Consider the following 27,809-nt stretch of genomic DNA (forward strand, 5'->3'; position numbering starts at 1 on the left):
GTTTCAAAAAATATGGATAAGAGAAAAGTATGTTACTATGCTGCATATTAGTTCTGCACTTTCTCATCTGAGAAAGTATTGAGAGTAGCCTACAGCAACTGTCCTAACCTCAATGTATAAACCGGTATGTAAATAAACCACAAAATCCCGGTCTAACTATACTATACTTGGCATGGTTACGTGGTCTGACTGCCAAATTCTTTAAAAATAGCATTGGAGGCAGCTTATGGTATAGTAATGATTCAATTCTGGCAACAGCGCTGCTGGACATTCCGTCAGTCAGCATGACAGTTGCACACTCCCTCAAAACTTGACATGTCATTGTGTTGTGATAAAACTGCACATTTTAAAGTGGCCATGTCTCCAGCATAAGGTGCACCTGTGTAATGATCATTGTTTAATCAGCTTCTTTATATGCCACACCTGTCAGGTGGATGGATTATCTTGGCAATGTAGGAATGCTAACAGTGCTGTAAACATGTGCACAAAATGAGAAATAAGCTTTGAAAATGTAACATTTCTGGAAGCCTTTATTTCAGCTCATGAAACATTGGACCAAAACTTTACAATGTTGAGTTTATATTTTTCATGATAGACATCGTGCAGTGTAGATCAATGCATTGTAAAGAATGAGAAGCATTTTTCAAATTAAACTGAACTTTATTTCAAAATCAACATACAAGAATTACAGAGCTCTTGAAAGGTGGCCTAACATCTTTATTATTGACGGAATCTTTCCCAGTACAAACCCAACATTTAGACTTACTACCATCAGAGTGCCGCTTTAAAAGCAGAATCTAACTGAAATGTCTGTTACTTTCTTATGTAGCCATGTCTAGTCGACACAGTCAATAAAACATGATTTTACAGACTTTGGTCACTAGGTTTGAGTGTAGGAGTATGTTTTATAGTCCCTGTTTTAGTCCAGTTTGGTCTTACATTATTTTTTTTTTGAGTCTCTCCTGTTTTAGTTAGAGAGCTTCTGTCTTCAGTGACTGGCCCAGAGAGGGAGGAATGTACTGAGGTGTGGGGTGACAGGGCATTGTCATGGTTTTAGGGGTTGTTGTTTAGGATCTGCCTGGGTCGCCCATACCCTGTCATGCCAGCCTGAGACGCCCCCTTATTGGTGCCCATCTGCAGGCCGATGACGCTCTTGCCTTCATTCAGCTGGTCCTCTGAGAAATCACGTCTGTTCTCCATCGATTTCCTGCAGACAGAAACCGTCATGTACACCACACTACATTTATAGTCACTGTTCATGTAAGCAAACGTTTCCCTTTGAGATCAGTTTAATGACAGGACAAGGAGGTTCTGACTCACTTATGGAACCAGTTGGGGTCGCCACGGTAAGTCCCATCGTCCCTGGTGACAGCCAGGTTTCCCAGGGCCATCAGGGTCCTCTGGACAGCAGCCAGGTCTTTCCCTGCAGGCATGAATACACAGTAGACATTAATACACTTTAGTAAGAGGGAATGCAACTACTGTGCAGCATATTCTATGAAACAATGAATGTAGCTCCTTTAGACATGGTGAATAAGCAGCAATAGTATTTTATATGCTCTGTAGAGCAGCTAGTTGAACTGAGGATAGATGTGATGTGTATTTGGTGTAATGTGGGAGGGTACAGCTGACGGCAGCTGGCTGGATGTACATACCCTCCCAGAGGTCGACTGTCTGGAACATGTCGGTCTTGGTGATGCCGTACTTCTCAGCCGCGTTGAGGAACTGGGAGATCTGCTCCATCTGTTTGAAGGCCATGCCTGAGCTCTGGATCTTCCTGATGGGCTTGTTCCCACTGAACAGGCTGTTAATCAGCTCACACAGCACCTGGAGAGGGGGAGACAGGGAGAGGGTATTCACTACCTGTGCAAGACTGGCAGACAAATTCAAGCAGACAGCTACCTCCACCCCCCTCCCACAAGGTATGAGAAAGAGGTACTCACACATCCGTCCTTGAGCCAGTTCTGCCAACCAGTCTTGCCTGCCTCGGGTTGGCCCACTCCGGCTCCACACTGGGCGATGATCCACTCGGTCAGCCTCTCCTCCAGATCCTGGTCATACTTCTTATCGATCTTACTCTGCACTTCACGGCTCAGACCGTAGGAGGGACCTTTGTTTGCCATGACTGTTCCTGCAAGGAGAGAGATTGTTTTAGATAGGGCAGGCAAACATTGGTGCGTTCTTTGTTGTAGGTAGTATTGACAATTCCATACACTTGAATTCCATAGAAGCTAACATAAGGTAAAGACGAAGTATCTAAGAGTGTAAAAGAATTGGCCTTACTCTAACCCATAGTGGTAAGATTTATTAGGATCCCCATTAGCTGCTGCTTACTTCCTGGGGTCCAAACAATCACAACAGAACAACAGCCTACATAATATAAATCATACAAGATATTACTCTTTAAACAGCTTTAAAGATTGAATAACTGTTCAAAGGTATCATATTTCAACACAATAAGAATGTTCTTAACTAACTTGCCTAGTTAAATAAAGGTAAAATATATTTTTTAAAGCAATAAACATGCTTTCCAGAGCGAGGTAAAACCCTAATGCATCGGCAGCTTAAAACCATGGCTCACCTGGGTTACAATACAGCCTAGTGAAAACAATTTGGGCACACCTATTTAAATGGCAGGTGACCTAATTACCAGGGATGAAATCAGCTGTGTCAGTTAGCCACATCATTACTGCTTAGCCATTATAAATAAAGAAATGATTAAACACATGACCACAATTTGCTGTAGAGGTTTGATATGGTGGACAAGTAAACGTGGAAGTGACTGACTGAATAAATACATACACAAAACACAACTTGATCTTAAATAAATAACTTGAAGAAATATATATACTTTGCGTAAATATGATAAACCAGAAATGTCTGTAGGTGAGGAGCAACTTCCTCACATATTCCATGAATATTGTGATAGGTTGTCTATATGTGTAACAGTGGCAGTGTAACTATTTTTGGTTTTGTCTTGGCTCAACAGGGACACTTAATAGATGAAACAGGACTCACATTCATGTCCCTGGCCTGCCGACACCCTCAAAACTGGCCCTGAGCCAAAACAAATAGGTCCGTAATCAGAGTCTGATGATGTCTTTCTCTGTCTGTGTGTGTGTATGTGTGCAGATATATTTGTCAGGCCCTCTGATCTGATCTGGAGTTCAGAACTTATAACAGAGACCCTACCAACTTGAAGACTAATATGCTAGGGGGGCACATAGTAGTGGGGTCTCCAGAGTGGCGCAGCGGTCTAAGGCACTGCATCTCAGTGCTAGAGGCGTCACCACCGACTCTGGTTCGTACCTGGGCTGTATCTCAACCGGGCCGTGATCGGGAGTCCTATAGAGCGGCACACAATTGGCCCAGCGTCGTCTGAGTTAGGGGAGGGTTTGGCTGGGTTAGGCCGTCATTGTGAATAAGGATTTGTTCTTAACTGATTTTACCTGGTTAAATTTATAAAATAATCATGGCCATAGTACATACCACAAGATGGAGACTTCAAATCTATACCTAATTCTTGGACTGTAGAATCGAAAAGTCTCAGCTCCTGTGATGGTATCTTGAATCATTACTATCACTGAACAGCTCAGAGCTGAGGGTCAAAGGTTAATGTCATCTCTCTGTGAGCCTGCTGCTCTCATAGGCTCCTAGCTGCTTCCTGTCCTCCCCGGCCACACCCTGCTGTCTACATCCTGTTTGGCTTAGTCCTCCCAGCTGCCTCTCCTCTGTCACTTCCTTCCTTTCTCACTGGGGTAGTTTTTACAGTTAACCTTCATAGACATACTCACTCTGATATGTGTATTGATTCTTCTGCGTATTAGTGCCGAACAAAGGACACTGTGGCAAACGGCAAACCCTATGCCAATACTATGCAACGTCTGTAAATGCACAGAGTATAATGCTAGCTAGATGAGATTGTTAGGCTAAATGTCTACATCCGCAATTACCTTATGATCTTACTGTATGTCTCAAAGTGAGGCATACTGAACATCCCCTCTGAACAGGACATTGTTCAAAGGATGACTCATGTTGCTGCATGGTGAGTAAAACATATGAGATATTAGTAAGAGAAATTATCACAAGCAGCTAGAATTAACAGCAACATCCTCCCCTCTCCTCTTCACTTGCCTCTAAAGTAAACATTCAGGTATCAGTTATCAAACCACATTGATTCATGCTATCACAACAGTATTCAATCAGGTCTTGTGGCTGTATAGTAGTGGAGGCTGCTAAGAGGGGGACGGTTCATAAGAATGGCTAGAATGGATCAAATGGAATGGCGAACACATACAATATAAACCACGTGTTTGATACCATTCCACTCATTCCGCTCCAGCCATTACCACAAGCACGTCCTCCCCAATTAAGGTGCCACCAACCTCCTGTGCTGTATAGGGGTATCAACAAGCAAAAGAAAAGGACAAGCAATTTAATCATGGCTTAATACTGTGTTTGGAAAGGAGGTGGAGGCACTGCTTGAGTGCATATGTCAATGTCAGTGTGTGTGTGTAGGAGCATAGTTGTATTTGAAGACAGGCCCAATATGACACTGTAGCATGCAGGTACACGTCTGTTCTTTCACAGAGCTTGTAAGTGATGTTTGAAATAGCACTGGCAAACCAGACTACAGTGAAACTGGAGAGCACATTCTCTTCCTTAAGCACCTCAATGCTCTGCTTCCTGTTTTTGTGCAGAGTTAGAGAAACATCTGTGAGAGATCCTCTATGATCTCTCTGGCCTTAGCAACCACACACACACATACACACACACACACACACACACACACACACACACACACACACACACACACACACACACACACACACACACACACACACACACACACACACACACACACACACACACACACACACACACACACACACACACACACACACACACACACACACACACACACACACACACACACACACACACACACACACACACACACACACACACACACAAACACAAAGATTGATTGTGTCTAATATAGAGTCCAAGACAGAATTTCAGATTGGCCATGCTTGCATTTTATTTGTGCAATCCATTGTGTTAATAATTCTGTTTTGGCCGGGCCACAACTATCTTGATTCTTTCACAAGAGGTTTGTAAGTGTTTCTCAATATGAGTGGTTGCATGCACTACCGTACTGTTTGTGACAGTTGTTAGCATTTATTGATGTTGGTCAGCTCTAACACAGAGAAAGCATTACTTCCTAATCCTAATTCACTAGCTGTCATCCAGTAGCTAATGACTCCCAGACCAGAGCTATAAGAGCTAATAGCTAATAGTTCCATGTCAGTGTCTCTCCACACCCAGAGAAAAGCAGAGCAGTGTAGGGTTATTACTAGATATGTTATATGGGATTTAGAGGAAGGTCCTGTTGTTCTCTTATCTGTCCGACTAGTTATGTCACAACCAGAGTTTGTAACAGGATGTGACACTCAAATTAGTATGATATGTTACGTTTGGTCTGGTTACGTAAAACGAAAGGTTACTTAAAACTGTAATATGTCACTTTTGGGGCGATATGAGTTATAGATCTGTCATTCTCATTGAAAACAAGTCTAAGAAGCGGTAGATTGGTTCTATGTGCTCTATTTCTATGCTTCTCGTTTTCTAGTTTATTTTTGCATCTTTTACTTTTGGTTTTGTACACGAGCTTCAAACAGCTGAAAATACAATATTTTCGGTGAAGGAAAATATATTTCACAGCTGTTTAGATGGTACAATGATTCTCTACACTATACTTGCTTGTTTAGTCACATATACTGTCATTAGGCTAACTATTATAATTTTATCAACCAGGAATTGGAGGAGCGATTTCTGCATAGTACATCTTGAAGGCAAAAACAAGAGTAGGGTGGTTGGTCAGGGTCTATATTTTTTTTTTTACAAATTAAGGCATATATATTGTATATATGTAAATGTTTCTAAACATTTTACATCCGAAACATTTGGAATAAGCAAAGGCTTTGAATTCTGGTCAAACAGATGGAAAAGTGATCTTAGAAAACATTTAGTATAATTTTTTAAAGGTATTAAAGGTATTACCCTCGTGATGGGGGAGGGTAATGAAATTAAACAGAATTAACAAGTATAGGTCAACCTACTAAATCATTAGTGTTTTGACTGATAACATTTGGTTTAGGATGTATTAAGTGATTAAAACACATCTTTCGGTTACCAAATCAAACATCAGTAACAGAACGACTGCAACTTAAATGGCTACAAGGGAAGTTCATTACTGTCCTCTCTTCCACTGGCATACTGTTACGTTCAGCTCATAACTGTTTTCTGTCTCTTTCTGTCGTCTGGTGGTCAAAGCAAGAGTGTGAAAACAGTCTGGACAACCGCTCCCTCTTTCCTTTTCTGCAGTTAACATCACCTCTCCTGGCTCTTACTGACACCTTCCCATGAGCCCCCTCTCTTTCCATTTACTGTAACCATCTCTCACTGTAACCAGCCCTCACTGTTACCAGCCCTCACTGTAACCAGCCCTCACTGTAATCACCCTCTCAGCACCGACCAACACCAGGTGTCCTTGGAAGTTGGAAAGTAGTGCAAGTTAAAATTTGGTCAGTCCAAATCTGAACCAATCTGTTTCACAAGTTTGGACAGTACAGTACAGTAGAGCACACTAGAGTAGAGTGCAGTATAATTGACTGTGTTGTAGTGTACTGTACTATGCTTTGCTGTGCTGCACTGTGATGTCCAAACTTGTGAAACATAGATGTCTATGATTGGTACAGGTTGGGTCTTGCTTGGGGGCGGAGCTCATTAGTATAATAGGCAGTGTGTAGAATAATACTCAAACATGCAACGGATTATTTGACATGTTTCTACCTTTGTGTACTTATTCAGCCACCTAAGGCATACTGTTCACTCTGCTACCGCCTAGCAAACAGTACCGGAGCATCGGCTTTCAGATCAACAGAGATGGCTTCTAACCCAAGCCATAAGAATGATAAATAGACATACAACTGCTAAATGTAGTGGCTTCAGAAAGTATTCATACCCCTTGACTTATTCCACATTCTTGTGTTACAGCCTGAGTTCAAATGATGTAAAATGTAAACCAAATGTATTGAACATGAAATTCAGAAATATCTCATTTACATAAATATTCACACACCTGAGTCAATACTTTGAAGGGGCACTTTTGGCAGCTGTGAGTCTTTCTGGGTAAGTCTCTAAGAGCTTTCTACATCTGTATCTTTGTAGGGACTGGGTGTATTGATACACCATCCAAAGTGTCATTAGTAACTTCACCATGCTTAATAAAAGGATATTCAATGTCTGTTTTTTTATCCATCTACCAATAGGGGACCTTCTTTGCGAGGCATTGGAAAACCTCCCTGGTCTTTGTGGTTGAATCTGTGTTTGAAATTCACTGCTTGACTGAGAGACCTTACAGATAATTGTATGTGTGGGACACAGAGATGAGGTAGTCATTCAACAATCATGTTAAACACCATTATTTTACATAGAGTCCATGCAACTTATTCTGTGACTTGTTAAGCAAATGTATACTCCTGAGTTTAGTTAGGCATGCCATAACAAAGGGGTTGAATATTTATTGACTCGAGACCTTTCATCTTTTCCTTTTTAATGAATTTAAAACCATTTTCTAAAAACATAATTAAAAACATAAAAACACAATACTTTAACATTATTGCATGTAGGCCAGTGACAAAAACATCTCAATGTAATCTATTTTAAATTCATGCTGTAACACAACAAAATGTGGAAAAAGTCAAGGGATGTGAATACTTTAGGAAGGCACTGTAGTTAATTAAATGGTGACCCACTCACAAGACTGCACACTCACAAGACTATATATACACCCTATACAGTATACACACTCACTCACACACAAAAACCACACACATTCACATACTGTACACTACATACGGACAGACACGAATACCGACACATGCAAACACACACATACACACTTTCACACTCATCATATGCTGCTGCTGATCTGTTCTTTATTCTTACTCGTATTATTATCTATCCTGATGCCTAGTCACGTTACCCTGCCTTTATGTACATATCTACCACAAATACCTTATTCTTATCTATCCTGATGCCTAGTCACGTTACCCTGCCTTTATGTACATATCTACCACAAATACCTTATTATTATCTATCCTGATGCCTAGTCACGTTACCCTGCCTTTATGTACATATCTACCTCAAATACCTTATTCTTATCTATCCTGATGCCTAGTCACGTTACCCTGCCTTTATGTACATATCTACCTCAAATACCTTATTCTTATCTATCCTGATGCCTAGTCACGTTACCCTGCCTTTATGTACATATCTACCTCAAATACCTTATTCTTATCTATCCTGATGCCTAGTCACTTTACCCTGCCTTTATGTACATATCTACCTCAAATACCTTATTCTTATCTATCCTGATGTCTAGTCACTTTACCCTGCCTTTATGTACATATCTACCTCAAATACCTTATTCTTATCTATCCTGATGCCTAGTCACTTTACCCTGCCTTTATGTACATATCTACCTCAAATACCTTATTCTTATCTATCCTGATGTCTAGTCACTTTACCCTGCCTTCATGTACATATCTACCTCAAATACCTTATTCTTATCTATCCTGATGCCTAGTCACGTTACCCTGCCTTTATGTACATATCTACCTCAAATACCTTATTCTTATCTATCCTGATGCCTAGTCACTTTACCCTGCCTTTATGTACATATCTACCTCAAATACCTTATTCTTATCTATCCTGATGTCTAGTCACGTTACCCTGCCTTTATGTACATATCTACCTCAAATACCTTATTCTTATCTATCCTGATGCCTAGTCACTTTACCCTGCCTTTATGTACATATCTACCTCAAATACCTTATTCTTATCTATCCTGATGTCTAGTCACTTTACCCTGCCTTTATGTACATATCTACCTCAAATACCTTATTCTTATCTATCCTGATGTCTAGTCACGTTACCCTGCCTTTATGTACATATCTACCTCAAATACCTTATTCTTATCTATCCTGATGCCTAGTCACTTTACCCTGCCTTCATGTACATATCTACCTCAAATACCTTATTCTTATCTATCCTGATGCCTAGTCACGTTACCCTGCCTTTATGTACATATCTACCTCAAATACCTTATTCTTATCTATCCTGATGCCTAGTCACTTTACCCTGCCTTCATGTACATATCTACCTCAAATACCTTATTCTTATCTATCCTGATGCCTAGTCACGTTACCCTGCCTTTATGTACATATCTACCTCAAATACCTTATTCTTATCTATCCTGATGCCTAGTCACGTTACCCTGCCTTTATGTACATATCTACCTCAAATACCTTATTCTTATCTATCCTGATGCCTAGTCACTTTACCCTGCCTTCATGTACATATCTACCTCAAATACCTTATTCTTATCTATCCTGATGTCTAGTCACGTTACCCTGCCTTTATGTACATATCTACCTCAAATACCTTATTCTTATCTATCCTGATGCCTAGTCATGTTACCCTGCCTTTATGTACATATCTACCTCAAATACCTTATTATTATCTATCCTGATGTCTAGTCACTTTACCCTGCCTTCATGTACATATCTACCTCAAATACCTTATTCTTATCTATCCTGATGCCTAGTCACGTTACCCTGCCTTTATGTACATATCTACCTCAAGTACCTTATTCTTATCTATCCTGATGCCTAGTCACTTTACCTTGACTTTATGTACATATCTACCTCAAATACCTTATTCTTATCTATCCTGATGCCTAGTCACTTTACCCTGCCTTTATGTACATATCTAGCTCAAATACCTTATTATTATCTATCCTGATGCCTAGTCACGTTACCCTGCCTTCATGTACATATCTACCTCAAATACCTTATTCTTATCTATCCTGATGCCTAGTCACTTTACCTTGACTTTATGTACATATCTACCTCAAATACCTTATTCTTATCTATCCTGATGTCTAGTCACTTTACCTTGACTTTATGTACATATCTACCTCAAATACCTTATTCTTATCTATCCTGATGCCTAGTCACTTTACCTTGACTTTATGTACATATCTACCTCAAATACCTTATTCTTATCTATCCTGATGCCTAGTCACGTTACCCTGCCTTTATGTACATATCTACCTCAAATACCTTATTCTTATCTATCCTGATGCCTAGTCACTTTACCCTGCCTTTATGTACATATCTACCTCAAATACCTTATTATTATCTATCCTGATGCCTAGTCACGTTACCCTGCCTTCATGTACATATCTACCTCAAATACCTTATTCTTATCTATCCTGATGCCTAGTCACTTTACCTTGACTTTATGTACATATCTACCTCAAATACCTTATTCTTATCTATCCTGATGTCTAGTCACTTTACCTTGACTTTATGTACATATCTACCTCAAATACCTTATTCTTATCTATCCTGATGCCTAGTCACTTTACCTTGACTTTATGTACATATCTACCTCAAATACCTTATTCTTATCTATCCTGATGCCTAGAATGACCTTCTTGATCCAAATCAGTCAGGTTTCAAGACTAGTCATTCAACTGAGACTGCTCTTCTCTGTATCACGGAGGCGCTCCGCACCGCTAAAGCTAACTCTCTCTCCTCTGCTCTCATCCTTCTAGACCTATCGGCTGCCTTCGATACTGTGAACCATCAGATCCTCCTCTCCACCCTCTCCGAGTTGGGCATCTCCGGCGCGGCCCACGCTTGGATTGCGTCCTACCTGACAGGTCGCTCCTACCAGGTGGCGTGGCGAGAATCTGTCTCCTCACCACGCTCTCTCACCACTGGTGTCCCCCAGGGCTCTGTTCTAGGCCCTCTCCTATTCTCGCTATACACCAAGTCACTTGGCTCTGTCATAACCTCACATGGTCTCTCCTATCATTGCTATGCAGACGACACACAATTAATCTTCTCCTTTCCTCCTTCTGATGACCAGGTGGGGAATCGCATCTCTGCATGTCTGGCAGACATATCAGTGTGGATGACGGATCACCACCTCAAGCTGAACCTCGGCAAGACGGAGCTGCTCTTCCTCCCGGGGAAGGACTGCCCGTTCCATGATCTCGCCATCACGGTTGACAACTCCATTGTGTCCTCCTCCCAGAGCGCTAAGAACCTTGGCGTGATCCTGGACAACACCCTGTCGTTCTCAACTAACATCAAGGCGGTAGCCCGTTCCTGTAGGTTCATGCTCTACAACATCCGCAGAGTACGACCCTGCCTCACACAGGAAGCGGCGCAGGTCCTAATCCAGGCACTTGTCATCTCCCGTCTGGATTACTGCAACTCGCTGTTGGCTGGGCTCCCTGCCTGTGCCATTAAACCCCTACAACTCATCCAGAACGCCGCAGCCCGTCTGGTGTTCAACCTTCCCAAGTTCTCTCACGTCACCCCGCTCCTCCGCTCTCTCCACTGGCTTCCAGTTGAAGCTCGCATCCGCTACAAGACCATGGTGCTTGCCTACGGAGCTGTGAGGGGAACGGCACCTCAGTACCTCCAGGCTCTGATCAGTCCCTACACCCAAACAAGGGCACTGCGTTCATCCACCTCTGGCCTGCTCGCCTCCCTACCACTGAGGAAGTACAGTTCCCGCTCAGCCCAGTCAAAACTGTTCGCTGCTCTGGCTCCCCAATGGTGGAACACACTCCCTCACGACGCCAGGACAGCGGAGTCAATCACTACCTTCCGGAGACACCTGAAACCCCACCTCTTTAAGGAATACCTAGGATAGGATAAAGTAATCCTTCTCACCCCCCCCCCTTAAAAGATTTAGATGCACTATTGTAAAGTGGCTGTTCCACTGGATGTCATAAGGTGAATGCACCAATTTGTACGTCGCTCTGGATAAGAGCGTCTGCTAAATGACTTAAATGTAAATGTAAATGTAGTCACTTTACCCTGCCTTTATGTACATATCTAGCTCAAATACCTCGTACCCCTGCACATCGATCTGGTACTGGTACTGGTACTGATACTGGTACTGGTACTGGTACTGGTACTGGTACTCCCTGTATATAGCTTCAATCTTGTGTATTGTATTCCTGTTATTTATGTATTTTTTACTCTGCATCATTGGGAAGGGCTCGTCATCGAGCATTTCACGGTACAGTCTGCACCCGTTGTGTTCGGCGCATGTGATTAAATAACATTTGATTTGATGCAGGATACATCACCATGAAGACAATGACATTCATAATTATGCATTTCTGTATAGTACAGATCAGGGACCATGATGTCATTCTGTTAACGGGTGTTTATCCACTTCACCTACAGTAGTTCAATAACCAGAATAGATTTCTTCTCAAATTCAAGGTGTCGTATCATAGCTGACACCCAATTCTGTCTGCAGACATCTTTGAATCTTAATTCAGAGTAGATATTTAACAGAGTTTTGGGAAAATGTGATCACATAAAAAAACTGAGGGAGATTTTACCGTCACTCTGTTACCAAACTGTACATCCGCACTGTTCTTCGAGTAGATGTGTTTTTGTAAGATTTTCTGTGGAAATGGTTAAAAGTAGTCCTTTTGCATAGAGTTGTATGGTTTGTTTAACTTTGCAATCAATGGTTTTTGTTTGGCATACGTTGAAAGGGAAAAGTCGGAGTCTCCACGTCATTCTCTTACCATGGAATTGCCCGACAACAACTCTTGTAAATATCACCATAAATACCCGATTCTGCTCTAACCAATCTGAAGGGCTGTTTCTCAATCTGATGATCTGCCTCAGAGCACTGTTGTAGCATGCCCAGAGAGGATCCGCCTTCAGCTCAGTACAGAGTAGTGATGGACATTCCGAGTATTTTCGGTGAGCCGGCTCATTTGTCTCCGTTCAAAAAGAGACGTTAATTTGCCTTCTAACCGGGTTTCGTTCAGTAGCACTTAAACGTGTACCTGAAACCATGAAAAAAACTGCAAATGTAAAGCCTACATAGATGCCTGCCATTATGTCAGGTCGTGACGTGAGTTCATATACATTTTTACCTGACCAAATTATTACATGGCCTGACATTCTTTTTACACACTCCAAAAATGTGTTTGAACAAGAATGTGTTATCTGCAGATAATCGTTATCTGGACCTCAAAAAGCTGTAGTAACAGAATGCAAATCAGGGGGCCGACGTTCAAATAGAACCGTTTGTTTGCGATTGACGCATCACTAGTACAGGCACACATCATTGGCTGGATCAGGCCTTCTCAACATGGAGGCTCTTGATTGGCTGATGAGGACTGTTATGGGTTAATGGCAGGGGCAGTTAGATTACTACAGATACTCCTAACCTTCCCAAACCTCACTCAAACCTTATAGAAAGTTTCTAACAGGTTCTATAAACTGTGTGAAAAGCCTTGGGTTAAACCTGTGTGCTGCGTCAAAGAACCGGAATACATCCACGTGTGATTGAGAGTTCATAAATCTGTTTACTGCACTTTTCCCCAGGAAGGGAAAAGAGGAAGGAGAGGAGGGCTGCTAGCATAGTCTGCTATTGTATATGCATGGAGTGGGAGGAGGGGGGCAGGATAGAGCTGTTGGCTCCTGACAAGGCCCTCTGCTACAGGCTCAGACCAGGCTTCTCAAAACAACAGTCTGCCCTTACTCAGCCTGTAAAGCCATTTATACCTCCTATTACCCAATATGTGCTCTGTGTCCTCATTCAAACATGGCTCAACCATTGCTGTTACAGGTGACTTTATTACAGGGATGTGAAACAGAGTGTGAAAGCTACTCGGGTCACTGCACAAAAGATCCATCATTCAATGTTTCCAAAGCAACTTGTAAATGTCATGTCACAGTGTTTTCAGGGAATACACTTAAACATCCCTCACATATAAGGTTTGACTCCCACACCACAGCTACACTAATATAGTCTGGTACCGGCAGATAGACAGGGAAAGAAGAGGAACCATGTATTACACAACACTCTCTGACCGCATGTTGAGCATGTATGTACTGTATCTCAAAGATACAGTACATACATCATGAGAAAGAAAGCCCCTATATCATTCCATTTGTCTTGCGTGGAGCTGCCGGTTTTAAAAAGGGGTGTAGCTAGTGTGTGCAGCCAGGTCTCCCGTGATACAAGTCAGTATTCGACGTTGGGAGATGACGTGGAAACCGGCCACTCGGGGCAACAGTGAGCGTTGTTACCTTCAAGTAGATTTTGGTTTAGCTAGGGTGTTGTGGAAGGGGATGGTGGATGGGTGTCAGCATCTGCTTCTGATTCCAAAGGTTGGAAGTTTGAATCCGGCATTTAGACATTTTTGTTCTTAGCCTATCCCAAACCTTAACGCTTACCTTAACCATTCGGAGTTAATGCCTAACCTTAAGATTTCTGAGTTAATGCCTAAACTTAACCTTAAACACTTCGAAAACACTTTGGAACCTTAAACACTTTGAGCTAGTTGAATGTGTGTGAGAGTGCTGAGAGCAAGACTTGATAAGAAGCAGGATCTGATGATGCAGGATCTGATAGTGAACAGGATCCATCTGATAGAGCCTCTCTGGGCAGAGTGAAGAGAGACTTGTACGCATGAACTGAGGACAATTCCATGGTAACAAATTGATGCTTACACTCACATTTTTCACTGTAAAATGTATGCCAAACAAAAACCAATGCTTGCAAAGTTAAACAAAACATACAACTGTATGCACAAAGGCCTCTTTTAACAATTTCCACTGAAAATTTTACAAAAACACATTTACTTGTAGAACAGATGCAAAGTTTGGTAACAGAATGACGGCACAAACAGCACAAACCTTCATTATTTTACCAAACTTTGCATCTGCATAAGTACTAAAAGTTAAATAAAAAGTGAAAAAAGTGAAAAATCTGAGTCACAGCATCATTATGTTATTGTGGAATTAATTAATGAATTAGATACATGCCATGCAGAGACGACATGAGAGAGGGCAGGATGTGTGTGAGTCAGGGAAGACCATCTTCCTCAGTGAATTTCATAAAAATAATCATATTGAAACATTTAAAAAGTTGTAATTTTTAGATAAAACTATGCTAAATATATTCACATCACCAAATAATGGATTAAAAGAGCAGTCTGTAGGGTAGCACCATGGTGTAGCCGGAGGACAGCTAGCTTCCGTCCTCCTCTGGGTACATTGACTTCAATACAAGACCTAGGAGGCTCATGGTTCTCACCCCTTCCATAGACTTACACATAAATTATCAAGGGGATGTCCTCAAGGGGACGTCCTCCAACCTATCAGAGCTCTTGCAGCATGAACTGACATGTTGTCCACCCGATCAAAGGATCAGAGAATTAATCTAGTACTGAAAGCATAAGCTACAGCTAGCTAGCACTGCAGTGCATAACATGTGGTGAGTAGTCGACTCAAAGAGAGAGAAAGACAATAGTTGAACAGTTTTGAACAACTTAATGTCTTCAAAAATGAAGGAGAAGCAGAAAAAAAATGAAGGAGACTTTCACATACTTAGTTGACATATGCAGCTAGCTAGTTTATCCTACTCAAACACCCGGCTCAAACAGAGGGATGCTATGTTAGCTAAATGGCTATGACTATCCAACACAACATTGGGACTCTTCCAAGTCAAGGGAAACTTTTGGTTTTACTAGTTTATGGCCACCAGGCCCGCTGGTGTAACTGCTTACCGACTGTACTGCATGATTGTAGTAGGTTTACTAACTCATTAGTTCTATTAGCTATGCTGACTATGATTTTACTTTAATAATATGGTGACAACGATGAAGGCTGTGTGTAGCGGTTATGAGACGGTTTGTCTTGGAAAGGTTTTTTCACCTGGTCACATTCATTGAAGTACACAGGTGAAGGGGAAAAGGTGAGAGGAGGAGCGCGCATAGATGTGAGAAGGAATACAACGTGGCTGCCATGAAAGTGATCTGTGCTTACATGTGATCAGGGGTGTATTCATTCCGCTGATTCTGTTGAAAAATGTTTCTAAATGGAAGCAAACTGAAAAAAACTAGGATAAACATACCTGAAATTGTCCAATAGAAACTCTTGTTTGCAACTGTTGGACTAATGGCTAGATGCAGGCCAGAGTGTACAAGGCAGTATTGAATGTGTCAATGTCTGTCACCTCAAATTTTTCTCTCGACCTGTTGTATGTTTCATTCATAAGCTAGGTTGTAGCAACCTCGTGATGGAATTAGGGAAAAGTTTAGTATCATGTAGTACCCTAAAATAATCAATGGTACATTGAGCTGGGTGAATGGAATATGAATGACAGTCATCCAATATGCTGTAATAGAAATAAGGCCATGCTCATTATTATTTTGAGTACGGCACCGACCGCCACTGGTGTGTGTGTGTGTGTGTTTAGAGGCTGAATATAAAAAGATGAAGGTGTACCCCATGTGAGTATGTCTACAGCCTTTTCGCCCTCTCTCTCATCCATGTAATCCTCAAATAGACTGTCCAAAACTATAGAACGCTGTCAGTAGCAACTTATCAAGCATGCTAGAGAAGGTTCTAGACACCATTTTGACAATGTCTGATACACCAGGAAATGTAACCGTATGAATAAGAGACAAATGTGTTAAGAAGGAGCCAGGTATGTACTTACAGTGTTTAGTTGGGAGCAGCTTTAGTTGTTCAGATGCGTGCAAGTGGCTTTGGGCCTGTGTTTCTGTGAGCTGGTGTAAAATAGTTCCTCTCGTCTCCTTTACAACAGAGTACAGAGTCTGCTCTCAGGGAGTGCCGGCTTAAAAAGAACAAACACGTTTGTCTTAAATGACTTCACCACATTCAAGAGAAAAAGCGAGTGAGAGAGAAAGAGGGGAGGAGGGGACAGAAGGGGAGGAGGAAACCACAACCTTAAAAGGATATGGACTTTTTTCTCTCTAGATTTTTCTATGAGCTTCTAGTCCTCTTATTTCATTCTATGACACATCTTTTTATTTTCTCTCTCTTTTCACCCCTGTAAGTGTACCTCCTTATTTGGGAGAAGGACGGGGAGTGAGAGGGCCGCTGCCAAAGGGGTTGGTTTGGTCAGCTTGAGGAATTCTCCAAATATCTCCATCTACCACTTTGTCTAGAGAACAGACGGAGGGAGGGAGAGAGGGAAAGAGGGATGAATGAGGAATAAAGTAGAGAGTACGGTGGTTTAAGGAGACCAGGGGGCGGGAGATGCTTTCAGTAATTAGAGAGCGTAAGGAAGGAGGCACTTCTAGGGGGAAGTTGACTTTATTGCCTCTATATTAATATTTTGTTATTTGTGGTTTATGAAGTCTTTCATAAAAGGTAAAAGAAAATGTCTGGTAGCCATGGAATGTACTTATGTTCCATGAGAGAAGTACAGTACGATAAGTACCTAAGTGAGAGCTTGAACAAATGAGAGGAACCATAATGTCAGTCAAAGTGCAAATACTGCTGATTTGATTTGCTTTGTTGGGTGTTTAGTTAAATTCCTTATCCTTTTTTGAACGTTTCCCTGGTTCTAAAGAACATAAACCCCAATCACATATAAACACACCCATGCCAGTGGTATATGACAGCATTACAGACACACTCTATAATTACTGACAGCATCAAAGCTGGGACCGAGAGACTGAAAAACAGCCTCTATCTCAAGACCTATAGACTGTTAAACAGCCGTCACTAACAATGAGTGGCTGCTGCCAACATACTGACTCAAATCTCTAGCCACTTTCATAATGAATAATTGGATGTAATAAATGTATCAATAGTCACTTTAAACAATGCCAATTTATATAATGTTAACATACCCTACATTACTCATCTCATATATGTATACTGTATTCTATACCATCTACTGCATCCTGCCTATGCCGTTTGGCCATCGCTCATCCATATAATTATATGTATATATTCTTATTATTCCCTTTACATTTATAAGGTAGTTGTTGCGAATTTGTTAGATTACTTATTAGATATTACTGTACTGTCAGAACTAGAAGCACAAGAATTTCCCTACACTCGCATTAACATCTGCTAACCATGTGTATGTGACCAATAAAATTTGATTTGACACACACAATCACACAATCACACCCTCAACAGCCTTGGTGGGGCATTCTATAGCTTGAGAAGCCATTGAGGTTAAACATTGACATCACAGAGTGCATCACTGGGAAGAGTCAGCTTTAGTATGAAGTAACTGTCTGACCTCAAAGGTCATTCCAAGGAAAGTTATTGGGTAATGTTGTATCAGAGGCTACTCTGTGTAGAGGTGCCATGTGTGATTTGTCTATATTGTCTATTGTTCTCCATTCAAGGGCACCAGACTGAAAAAGATCTCTTTAGCCACCAGGCCTTGAGCTACTGAGCTAGTAAAACAACCAAATTGTTTAATGGAAGTCCTTACCCCATCCTAAACTGAATTGGTCCACTGAATACCATAATTATTCTGATGAGATATTCCAGCTTTCCTGGGTTGGCTCAGGGCATAGTCTTGATCTATTTACAGTGTATTTGTGAATGTAGCTTATTGTAACAAAGGTTACTGATGGGCATTTGTATGCATTGTTCTGGAAGCCATACTCCTGAGGTACTGACCTGTTACACCCTCTACAACCACTGTGATCATTATTTGACCCTGCTGGGTATCTATGAATGTTTGAACATCTTGAAGAACAATCTGTTTTTAAATGGCCATGTATAATGTTATAATCTCCACCCGGCACAGCCAGAATAGGAACGGCCACCCCTCAGAGCATGGTTCCTCTTCAGGTTTCTTCCTAGCATCCTGCCTTCCAAGAGATTTTTTTCCTAGCCACCCTGCTTCTACATCTGCATTGCTTTCTGTTTGGGGTTTTAGGCTGGGTTTCTGTATAGCACTTTGTGACATCTGCTGGTGTAAAAAGGGCTTTATAAATACATTTGATTGATTGAAATGGTACTATATAAGGCAGAGGATGACGGACAGACAGATTGAGGGGAAGGGGGAAAATGACGGACAGACCGGTTGGGGGGAAGGGGGAAAATGACGGACAGACCGGTTGAGGGGAAGGGGGAAAATGACGGACAGACAAATTGAGGGGAAGGGGGAAAATGACGGACAGACAGGTTGAGGGGAAGGGGGAAAATGACGGACAGACAAATTGAGGGGAAGGGGGAAAATGACGGACAGACAGATTGAGGGGAAGGGGGAAAATGATGGACAGACAGATTGAGGGGAAGGGGGAAAATGACGGACAGATAGATTGAGGGGAAGGGGGAAAATGACGGACAGACAGATTGAGGGGAAGGGGGAAAATGACGGACAGACAGATTGAGGGGAAGGGGGAAAATGACGGACAGACAGATTAAGGGGAAGGGGGAAAAGGACGGACAGACAGATTGAGGGGAAGGGGGAAAATGACGGACAGACAGATTGAGGGGAAGGGGGAAAATGACGGACAGACAGATTGAGGGGAAGGGGGAAAATGATGGACAGACAGATTGAGGGGAAGGGGGAAAATGACGGACAGATAGATTGAGGGGAAGGGGGAAAATGACGGACAGACAGATTAAGGGGAAGGGGGAAAAGGACGGACAGACAGATTGAGGGGAAGGGGGAAAATGACGGACAGACAGGTTGAGGGGAAGGGGGAAAATGACGGACAGACAGGTTGAGGGGAAGGGGGAAAATGACGGACAGACAGATTGAGGGGAAGGGGGAAAATGACAGACAAACAGGTTGAGGGGAAGGGGGAAAATGACAGACAGACAGATTGAGGGGAAGGGGGAAAATGACGGACAGACAGGTTGAGGGGAAGGGGGAAAATGACGGACAGACAAATTGAGGGGAAGGGGGAAAATGACGGACAGACAGATTGAGGGGAAGGGGGAAAATGACGGACAGACAGGTTGAGGGGAAGGGGGAAAATGACGGACAGACAGGTTGAGGGGAAGGGGGAAAATGACGCACAGACAGATTGAGGGGAAGGGGGAAAATGACGGACAGACAGATTGAGGGGAAGGGGGAAAATGACGCACAGACAGATTGAGGGGAAGGGGAAAAGGACGGACAGACAGATTGAGGGGAAGGGGAAAATTACGGACAGACAGATTGAGGGGAAGGGGGAAAATGACGGACAGACAGATTGAGGGGAAGGGGGAAAATGACGGACAGACAGATTGAGGGGAAGGGGGAAAATGACGGACAGACAGATTGAGGGGAAGGGGGAAAAGGACGGACAGACAGATTGAGGGGAAGGGGGAAAATTACGGACAGACAGGTTGAGGGGAAGGGGGAAAATGACGGACAGACAGATTGAGGGGAAGGGGGAAAATGACAGACAAACAGGTTGAGGGGAAGGGGGAAAATGACAGACAGACAGATTGAGGGGAAGGGGGAAAATGACAGACAAACAGGTTGAGGGGAAGGGGGAAAATGACAGACAGACAGATTGAGGGGAAGGGGGAAAATGACGGACAGACAGGTTGAGGGGAAGGGGGAAAATGACGGACAGACAGGTTGAGGGGAAGGGGGAAAATGACGGACAGACAGGTTGAGGGGAAGGGGGAAAATGACGGACAGACAGGTTGAGGGGAAGGGGGAAAATGACGGACAGACAGGTTGAGGGGAAGGGGGAAAATGACGGACAGACAGGTTGAGGGGAAGGGGGAAAATGACGGACAGACAGGTTGAGGGGAAGGGGGAAAATGACGGATAGACAGGTTGAGGGGAAGGGGGAAATGCAAAGGTAGAGGAAAGATAAGCAAACAGTGTGTGTGAACATGGCCAGCCAACCTGTGAATGGTCCCAGTGCACACCGATGAGAAATACCACGTGTGTATGAGACCTGAGTCCTTGAGCTGGTGGCTGTTTTAGCATTTATTCATGGCCGTCGATACGTTTAGCAACCAGCAGCACTGGAGCTAGTTAATGATTACATTTAATGATTTCCGTTTTACACTGTACATCATACTAAATCACAGCAACCTTGTAGCAGTTGCTTTGGTTATGTGAAATTAAACAAAATTAACAGCTGGGTTCTGCATCAGTAAGAATTTGTATTTTCTTTTTCTAAATTATACATAGAAAGCGTTTTTTTAAGGAGTATGATCAGTCAACTGCAATTTACGTGTTGGTGTTGACTGTGAATTACTGTTGTATGTGGGAGTGTACACTATATGACCAAAAGTATGTGGACCCCTGCTCGTTGAACATCATTCCAAAATCATGGGCACTAATATGGAGTTGGGAAGGCTTTCCACTAGATGTTGGAATATTGCTGAGGGGACTTGCTTCCATTCAGACACAAGAGCATTAATGAGGTCAGGCACTGATGTTGGGTGATTAGGCCTGGCTCGCAGTCTGCGTTCCAATTCATTCCAAAGGTGTTCGATGGAGTTGAGGTCAGGGCTCTGTGCAGGCCAGTCAAGTTCTTCCACACCGATCCCGATAAACCATATCTGTATGGACCTTGCTTTGTGCACGAGGGATTTGTCATGCTGAAACAGGAAAGGGCCTTCCCCAAACTGTTGCCACAAAGTTGGAAGCACATAATTGTCTAGAATGTCACTGTACAGTGCCTTGCGAAAGTATTCGGCCCCCTTGAACTTTGCGAACTTTTGCCACATTTCAGGCTTCAAACATAAAGATATAAAACTGTATTTTTGTGAAGAATCAACAACAAGTGGGACACAATCATGAAGTGGAACGACATTTATTGGATATTTCAAACGTTTTTAACAAATCAAACACTGAAAAATCGGGCGTGCAAAATTATTCCATCTGGCAGCATTGAAGGTCCCCAAGAACACAGTGGCCTCCATCGTTCTTAAATGGAATAAGTTTGGAACCACCAAGGCTCTTCCTAGAGCTGGCCGCCCTGGGCAAACTGAGCAATCAGGGGAGAAGGGACTTGATCAGGGAGGTGACCAAGAACCCTCCCATGCCACTGACCACAGCAGAGAGAGAAGAGACGGAGGGAGAGAGGAGGGTTGAGACATTAATGTAGCCTACTGTAACTGATGTTGGATGATGCAAAGTAGCTACTTTAACACGTGTTGATTTGTAATGTTTTGTAAACATGTACAGGGATTTTAGTACTGTTTTACAGAGTATAAAGTCCCAGAGTTCATAAACTTTCATAGGCATGATGATGATGAATGCTTTACCTGCTGCTTCCTTCAGGAAGGTCTGGACTCTCACGTTGAGACTCAGCGCCCCCAAGAGGAACAGAGTGGACATTCATCTGAGACACAAAGGACACAGACAGCACTGGAAAATGTGGGGAGAAATATCATAGCCCTAAAATACAATGTTATCTTGCTTATAATATAGAGTAGAAAATCTACAAACACAGCATCCATTTAACATGCACAACACAGCAAAAACAGTAAAAACACCCCACTGCCAGCACAATCCCCTAAATCCCTTTCCACACACACTTCCAATCCCTGGTCCCTGGACAGGACACCCAAACTAGGTGTGAAGGCAGGAACCTGCAGGGTCCACTTAGTGTATCAGGCAGTGTGTAATGTGTACAGTTACTGTAGCTGTCTGTGTGTATTATTATTATTAGGTCACTGGTGGCAGGTGGACTGATAACATCAGTGAGGTTGTTGATTATGATCTGTGAGTGGATTCCTCCTGGTTTTGTCTCAGTCCCAGTGTTCTTGGGTTTCAGTAGGACACTGGTAATGTCTGATCAAGGGGGGGGCCTAGTTTAGGGGATTGTCCTTCCCCCTTTCCTGTCCTACTCACTCATTCCCAGGGTTCATTCGTGTAAATAAGTAATGAATCTGACAGTGAAGGTGTCATGGTTTGTGTGAATAACACGCTGGGCAGGTAATCTATCTATTGACATCTTATCCTAGCTCACTGTCGTGATCAGTGTCGTCACATCCAATTCACATCAAAATGGTTCTGAGGGGCACATTGTTCTGAGATTAGGATCTTCTGAAAGCTGGCACAGGCTGCGCTTGAACAAAGATTTCTGGGGGAAAGCTAAAGTTATGGACACCAAGCTCGCTGTGCTATAATCCCCCTACCTCTCCCCGAGAACACAGGACAGAGAGAGGAGTTGATGGACCTGAGGAACTGTTATTATCTTCACTAATCACCTCAGTCACTACCTCTCATAATAACCATATTAGAGAGGAGGAAGTAGAGGAGTTACACTCCCATGTAATATGATCACTGTGCAAAGTGCTGCTATTCTGGTGGATTGTCTGCTGACTAAACTCATCCGTTTTAAAAGAGTGTACATTAATTACACGTATGAAGAAAATACAGACATCCCATGCTCACATACAGTACCAGTCAAAAGTTAGGACGCACCTACTCATTCAAGGGTTTTTCTTTATTTTACTATGTTGTACATTGTAGAACAATAGTGAAGCCATCAAAACTATGCCAAGAGAATGCCAAGAGTGTGCAAAGAGTGTGCAAAGAGAATGCCAAGAGTGTGCAGAGTGTGCAAAGAGTGTGCAAAGAGTGTGCAAAGAGAATGCCAAGAGTGTGCAAAGAGTGTGCAAAGAGTGTGCAAAGAGAATGCCAAGAGTGTGCAAAGAGTGTGCAAAGAGAATGCCAAGAGTGTGCAAAGAGTGTGCAAAGAGAATGCCAAGAGTGTGCAAAGAGAATGCCAAGAGTGTGCAAAGAGAATGCCAAGAGTGTGCAAAGAGAATGCCAAGAGTGTGCAAAGAGAATGCCAAGAGTGTGCAAAGAGTGTGCAAAGAGAATGCCAAGAGTGTGCAAAGAGAATGCCAAGAGTGTGCAAAGAGTGTGCAAAGAGAATGCCAAGAGTGTGCAAAGCTGTCATCAAGGCGAAGGGCTACTTAGAAGAATCTCAAATATAAAATATGTTTTGATTTGTTTACTACATGATTCCATTTCTGTTATTTCATAGATTTGACGTCTTCACTTATTATTCTATAGTGTAGAAAATAGTGAAAATAAAGAGAAACCCTTGAATGTGTAGCTGTGTCCAAACTTTAGTCTGGTACTGTAGGTAACTGGGTGGTTAACTGTTGGAACTAAACTGTTGATAAATCTGATCATTTATAAATATTCCTTCCTCCATTGTCCTCCTGCTGTGCAGTCATCCATTTAACTAATGATGTATTTTATAACCCCCAGATCAAAAGCTCCAACACAACTTGATATCAGCTTCATCTAAGATGGGGGGAAAAGGCAGTAAAGATAGTTAATATTCCTCTATCACAGTCCTGTGGTTTTCCAATAACGTATTACCATATCTGATCCCTGATCAGATAACTGAGAGATCACACCTCATTACTAAATATGAGCCCTGAATAGGAGACAGAAATATAAGGCCTGAATATGCTTGCTACCTGGCTGGTTGTGTTGTTTTGGAGGACACAATGCTGCAATGAAAGTGTTTTTGAGTTTATAAGCAGGCTAGTTCTGGTTCATAATCAGGGTTCAATTTTAGGATATTGTGCCTGGTTTCGGGTGTCTTAGGTATAAATATGTGGTTAACACTTGGTATTTCATAATTGAATCATATTCCCAGAACAATATAAAAAGCTTATCATTGACATCTGTCTGAAATAAACACACATTTTTGACACCGTTGATGCTGACATTTTACAAATAATAATGAATCACTCTGGACGTTGTGACATCAGCTGATGAAAGAAGGGCTTTATAAATGCATTTGATTGAATTTGATTGATGGTTGTGCCATTATGAGTGTTTGTAAGGGAAACAGAGACAATAATGGAGCAATCAGTCTGATATTTCTCATCACTGCAATTTATTGTTGGAAAGTCGAAACCATGGCAACACAGTGTACATTCAGTACATGACAGTAGGTGTACAATTCCAATGTGGGTGGGTCGGCACACACAGCAAGGGTTTAAACTGTAGAACCCAGTTCCTACGTTTGAATATAAAAATGAATTTTATCAAACCAAACTATGCTACATTTTATCTCTGGGACCCTCAGGATGACAAATCAGAGCAAGATTACTGAATTATTATACTGAATCAAACCAGTTGTTGTGGTAAAAGTGTTTTGTTGTTGTGCACTCTCCTCAAACAATAGCATGGTCTTTTTTCACTGTAATAGCTACTGTAAATTGGGACAGTGCAGTTAGATGAACAATAATGTAAGCTTTCTGCCCATATAAGTCATGTCTATGTCCTGGGAATTTTGTTTGTTACTTACAACATCATATGCTAATCACATTAGCACACGTTAGCTCAACCATCCTGTGGGGGACACACAGATGAACTAAAGTTACTTTAGAAAAGTAGTTCACTACATCCAAACTACTTTGTGATGTTAACATAATGTGTAATTTAGCCTTCTAAACACAAAAACTATGTTTGAAGTGAGAATTAGGCAGGTCTGATGCTGAAAACAAAAAATACAATTCTTGCCTATTTGCCTACCACCAATATTTAATTTAGCAAAAAAGTAGTGCGTAGTTTCAGTAGTTAGCTACACTGCTAAATGGCAAAAAATGATTAACTACTGAAAACACTAACAGCATTTGCATTTAGTACAACTACCACCAAGCTACTGCAAAATGTATTTGAATTACTAGTTACACTGCCGGGTTCATGGCATCTACTTTTCTCTTCAGCCAGCCACCTGTATCATGTACTTCTACACCGTGGGTCAAAGGGTTGTGTTCATACATGTTACAATTCCAAACCATTTCCATTTCATATATTTTAACATTGATTAGTTGAAACCCCAAGTCTGGTAAAACATTTATTAGAGTAATATGCCATTAACAATGTGTTTTATCCCACAGGGCTTGTTGAGCAGGTGATAGAGCTAATAAGAGCAGAATCTGGGACAAGAACAAAGTTAGAGAAGGAAGGATAGAGACAAAGACTCTACTCATGAAGAGGAGTGTTTTTATGCACTTCACTAATGTGTCACGACTTACATTTACATTTAAGTCATTTAGCAGACGCTCTTATCCAGAGCGACTTACAAATTGGTGCATTCACCTTATGACATCCAGTGGAACAGCCACTTTACAATAGTGCATCTAAATCTTTTAAGGGGGAGGGGGAGGATTACTTTATCCTATCCTAGGTATTCCTTAACGAGGTGGGGTTTCAGGTGTCTCCGGAAGGTGGTGATTGACTCCGCTGTCCTGGCGTCGTGAGGGAGTTTGTTCCACCATTGGGGGCCAGAGCAGCGAACAGTTTTGACTGGGCTGAGCGGGAACTGTACTTCCTCAGTGGTAGGGAGGCGAGCAGGCCAGAGGTGGATGAACGCAGTGCCCTTGTTTGGGTGTAGGGCCTGATCAGAGCCTGGAGGTACTGAGGTGCCGTTCCCCTCACAGCTCCGTAGGCAAGCACCATGGTCTTGTAGCGGATGCGAGCTTCAACTGGAAGCCAGTGGAGAGAGCGGAGGAGCGGGGTGACGTGAGAGAACTTGGGAAGGTTGAACACCAGACGGGCTGCGGCGTTCTGGATGAGTTGTAGGGGTTTAATGGCACAGGCAGGGAGCCCAGCCAACAGCGAGTTGCAGTAATCCAGGCGGGAGATGACAAGTGCCTGGATTAGGACCTGCGCCGCTTCCTGTGTGAGGCAGGGTCGTACTCTGCGGATGTTGTAGAGCATGAACCTACAGGAGCGGGCCACCACCTTGATGTTAGTTGAGAACGACAGGGTGTTGTCCAGGATCACGCCAAGGTTCTTAGCGCTCTGGGAGGAGGACACAATGGAGTTGTCAACCGTGATGGCGAGATCATGGAACGGGCAGTCCTTCCCCGGGAGGAAGAGCAGCTCCGTCTTGCCGAGGTTCAGCTTGAGGTGGTGATCCGTCATCCACACTGATATGTCTGCCAGACATGCAGAGATGCGATTCGCCACCTGGTCATCAGAAGGGGGAAAGGAGAAGATTAATTGTGTGTCGTCTGCATAGCAATGATAGGAGAGACCATGTGAGGTTATGACAGAGCCAAGTGACTTGGTGTATAGCGAGAATAGGAGAGGGCCTAGAACAGAGCCCTGGCGGACACCAGTGGTGAGAGCGCGTGGTGAGGAGACAGATTCTCGCCACGCCACCTGGTAGGAGCGACCTGTCAGGTAGGACGCAATCCAAGCGTGGGCCGCGCCGGAGTTGCCCAACTCGGAAAGGGTGGAGAGGAGGATCTGATGGTTCACAGTATCGGCCGAAGTCGTTGCCTCTCCTTGTTCGGGCGGTGCTCGGTGGTCAACGTCATCGGCCTTCTAGCCATCATTGATCCCTTTTTCATTTTCCATTGGTTTTGTCTTGTCTTCCCACACACCTGTTTTCAATCCCATTCATTACCTGTTGTGTATTTAACCCTCTGTTTCCCCTCATGTCCTTGTCAGAGATTGTTGTAAAGGTACGCGACAGGTCCTCGTACCCATGTTTATTTATGTATGTACGTATTTAGTGTTTGGAGCATGTTAAGTGGACTTATATTAAAAGACTCCATTTACACTCCGTTTGACTCTCCTGCGCCTGACTTCCCTGCCACCTACACACACGACTCTGACATAATGTGTATGTGCACTTCACTAATGTGTATTTCAATTGATTGATTTAGATTGAACTTTACTTTATGGTGACTTCCCTCCTACAGTACATGATCCTATTTTAAACTCAAGCTTTGACAGAAAAAACAACCCCAATGGAGGTTTGTGTCCTGTGCTGGGTTTACCCTCGCCAGGCAACACATGGGTGGTTAATCATCTGATTGTAAAACACACAGATATGCAGACATAGATAAGACTCTCTTAATGTCAGCCAGCGCAGTCTGTCTCTAGGTGTGTCTTTAGTTGGGTCGAGATTGTTGTGGTAATAGTTCCACAGCTGCCACCGACTGTCTCTG

The 27,809-nt window shown here is 42.7% G+C and overlaps 1 protein-coding gene across 1 annotated transcript; it reads right to left on the reverse strand.

The window, feature by feature from the left end:
• Positions 1 to 639: 639 nt before the first annotated feature.
• LOC118390214 (transgelin-2-like) lies at positions 640 to 16,798 on the reverse strand. Its single transcript, XM_035780554.2, has 5 exons — positions 16,630 to 16,798; positions 1,944 to 2,131; positions 1,656 to 1,827; positions 1,321 to 1,423; positions 640 to 1,207 (listed from the first exon to the last, which is right to left on the reverse strand). The coding sequence occupies exons 2-5, from the start codon at positions 2,121 to 2,123 to the stop codon at positions 1,054 to 1,056; spliced, it is 609 nt and encodes a 202-aa protein (XP_035636447.1). The 5' UTR covers positions 2,124 to 2,131; positions 16,630 to 16,798; the 3' UTR covers positions 640 to 1,053.
• Positions 16,799 to 27,809: the final 11,011 nt, after the last annotated feature.

The sequence above is a fragment of the Oncorhynchus keta genome, chromosome 11 (assembly GCF_023373465.1).
Source record: "Oncorhynchus keta strain PuntledgeMale-10-30-2019 chromosome 11, Oket_V2, whole genome shotgun sequence".
Classification (NCBI taxonomy): Eukaryota; Metazoa; Chordata; class Actinopteri; order Salmoniformes; family Salmonidae; genus Oncorhynchus; species Oncorhynchus keta.